The 3123-nt window shown below is 53.3% G+C and overlaps 1 protein-coding gene across 1 annotated transcript in view; it reads right to left on the minus strand.

Annotated features, from left to right (window-relative positions):
- BECN1 (beclin 1, autophagy related) overlaps positions 1 to 2881 on the minus strand; it is a 3321-nt gene extending 440 nt beyond the window's left edge. Inside the window, exons 1-7 of the mRNA XM_009076845.1 lie at positions 2770 to 2881; positions 2380 to 2516; positions 2078 to 2272; positions 1725 to 1871; positions 1142 to 1291; positions 1001 to 1061; positions 443 to 585 (exon numbers count right to left, since the gene is read on the minus strand). Coding sequence (XP_009075093.1) covers positions 443 to 585; positions 1001 to 1061; positions 1142 to 1291; positions 1725 to 1871; positions 2078 to 2272; positions 2380 to 2516; positions 2770 to 2859 — 923 coding nt within the window. The 5' untranslated portion in view covers positions 2860 to 2881. The remainder of the gene's footprint in view (positions 1 to 442; positions 586 to 1000; positions 1062 to 1141; positions 1292 to 1724; positions 1872 to 2077; positions 2273 to 2379; positions 2517 to 2769) is intronic.
- Positions 2882 to 3123: the final 242 nt, after the last annotated feature.

Here is a 3123-nt window from a genome sequence, read left to right on the forward strand (position 1 = left end):
ATTTCATCTCGACTTCAAGTCCTCATTTTTCAATCTGCCATTCATATTATCCTGCAAGAATACTTTGATTTTAAAGCAATCTAGCAAGGTATTCCCCCCAGGGGTTGGCTTTAAATTTCAATTAAACTAGAAAATGCACATCCTCAGTAATTCCAGATGACTCTGGAAAGCCAGGACTGAAACAGCAGGCAGTGCAGGGCACAGCACACGGGTTTCAAGTCCTCATTTTTCAATCTGCCATTCATATTATCCTGCAAGAATACTTTGATTTTAAAGCAATCTAGCAAGGTATTCCCCCCAGGGGTTGGCTTTAAATTTCAATTAAACTAGAAAATGCACATCCTCAGTAATTCCAGATGACTCTGGAAAGCCAGGACTGAAACAGCAGGCAGTGCAGGGCACAGCACACGGGTTAATTTGACAGTTACCTGGCAACACTCACCTGTAAGGCAAACAAAACCGCGTTTCACCTTTCTCCACTTCCTCTTTAAACTGCTGCACACAGTCCAGGAAAGCCACCATAGCGTGGTCAAACTTGTTGTCCCAGAAGAACCTCAGGCCTCCGGAACAGTACAGCGGGAGCTCCTGGAAAACAGGTTTTACATACAGTCAGTGCAGCTCATGTGAGGCTTAAACTTCCCATGGGACACTCAGAAACAGTTTGTGGCACAGAGCGAGTGAGGCTTGATTTGTCTCAGTGCCTCCCACAAGTGGGCACGTGTCCCTGACCTCCACCAAGCCCAAATTACACTGTGCATCTGCCAGCCATCCCAGATCATGCCCTCTGCCTCTGGCCAGCTACAGGGTGTCCAGCAGTTCTGCCACTGAATGCCCCCGGATACAGAATGCAGAGTGAGGCGTGCCCATGCTGGAGGCGCTGGGGCAGGCACTGTGCCTGGCTGCACACTCAGAGACACCCAGTTTGTTTCCTGTGCCTCCAGTGTGACCAGGGCTCTGGCACTCAAGGGCAATGTCCCACGACTTGCTCAGGAACTCCTACCTTGGATTTGTCCGTGAGGGACTCCAAATAGGAGTGGTTGCCATAGGGGACTAGACGGTATCTGAAAGGAGACAGAATTACAGGCACCTGAGTCTGCCTCCCTCTTGGGGCTCAGTGAGCTGTGTATGGTGCTGTATGTACCTCTGGAACTTCAGGCCCATTTTGTTGGCCAGGGCGTGCAGCAGCAGCACCGTCTGCCCCCAGGCAGCATTGATCTCGTTCCACTCCACGGGAACGCTGGGGAGACGGCCAAGCCTAAAGTTGTTTATCGTGCCGAACTGCCCACTGTGCCTGTGATAAGAGGAGTTATAAATAAGTGTGCTGGGCCAGGAACGGCTCCTGGCACAATAACCAACAGGGGCTGTGTCCCAGCAGCATGGCACACACAGTGCCAGCCACACACCGAGGGTCTGGGCTCTGCTTAACAACTGTAAGTAAACACCAACCACTCCTTCCCCCTTCTTCATAAAAACACAACAAAGAGCTCCAACCAGCCCCCCTCAGCTACCTGCGATCCCAGTGCATTACTGGGGCTGGTGAAGGAGCCATTTCCCAGTCCCATGGCCTAGCACAGCCCAGCACACCTCACCCAGCTGCTGCTGCTGGGAGCTACTCTGTTGTAACTGTGACCTGACTTGCATCTTCCCTGTTGAAGGCAGTAACTTAAACTGCCCCACACTGCAGGCTCCAACAGAGGGACAGGACTCTCCAGTGCCTGCGTTACCAAATATGAAAAGTTGCATTGAACACGTTGGTTTTCTTTAGCTTATCCAACTGCATCTGAGCATAGCGCATCTGGTTGTCCACGCTCTTCAGTTCATCATCCAGCTCCAGCTGCTGCCTCTTGAACTCACAGTATTCCTTCTGGTACCTTGGGGCAAAAGCAAGACAAGAAGTGCTGAGCGTTAGCCTTTGCAGGACAGTGGCTGCTCACCGGGTCGGCGTGGTCTGGACACTTTCCCTTCTGCAGAGAATGAGACACTTGTGTTTGGGCACATTTACAGATGTCTCACGTCACCACCCCATTTCTACACTGCCTGCAACCCTTGTCACATGCTGTAGGGGCAGCTCACTCACTGAGCCTCCTCCTGCTCCAGCCGCTCAGCCTCTGCCCTGACTCTCTCAAAGTCCTCAGCCACGACCTTGCGGTTCTTCTCAACGTCCTCCAGCTCCTGAATCAGCTGCTCTTCCTCCAGTGCCAGTTCTTTCAGCTCTGTCTGCAGCTTCTCCTTATCATCCTCGTTCATCTGTTCTAGTATCTCCAGACACCTCCTAAAGGAGAAGAACAGGGATGCTGGGAAGTCCCTCACTGCCAGCCCCTCCACCTCTCATCCATCTGAGCTATACGTGCTATCCTGCTCCACCTCTGGATCACTCACTTGTAGTTCTGGCACTCGTTCTCTGTGATGTTGAGCTGTGTGTCCAGCTGGTCCAGTAGAGTGTCAGTGCATTCTTCACACAGGGGGTGATCCACGTCTGTCTGCCCAGACATGATGTCGAAGAGGTCACCAGTGACCTGCAGGGAGAGCTCACATCAATGCAGGTGAAGCCACAGGCACATGCCACCTGGTTTCCAACAGTTTGCGTGGCAAAGTCTTCTCTGCAGGTCAAACACTGATTGGAACAATCCCACTTTGCCAAAATACTCACCAACCAGGCCCCTGGAAGCACAATGCTACAGGGCACTCTGCAGTTCAGTTTTGCAGAGCATCAGGACAAAGGGATGCTCCACCACAAGCTCCCGAGTCTGGCAGGCTATTCCCACTTGCCTTCAGTCTGCGGCTGAGGTTCTCCATGGTGCCTCCGTCTGACGCCTCTCCGATCAGGGTGAAACTGTTGGCACTTTCTGTTGACATCATTCTTGGGAAGAGTTATTGAGATGAGTTCTGAGGGCCTGGGGAGGCACCTCCAGTACCAGACCTGATTCTGGGCCGGGCCAGGGGCTGGGAGGGGAGACCACGGGGTGTACAGTGCAGGAGGCTGCGGGGGCTGAGCCCCAGGGGCTCTGTCGGGGGTGGTGTGTGCTGGCCCGCAGCTGCTGAGCAGCACCCCAAGGGCTCGGCACTTCCCTCTGTTAAACCGCGGAGGAAGCTCTGGGATTCACACGGGCTGTTCGGTGCCAC

Source organism: Acanthisitta chloris, unplaced genomic scaffold, assembly GCF_000695815.1.
Source record: "Acanthisitta chloris isolate BGI_N310 unplaced genomic scaffold, ASM69581v1 scaffold45996, whole genome shotgun sequence".
Classification (NCBI taxonomy): Eukaryota; Metazoa; Chordata; class Aves; order Passeriformes; family Acanthisittidae; genus Acanthisitta; species Acanthisitta chloris.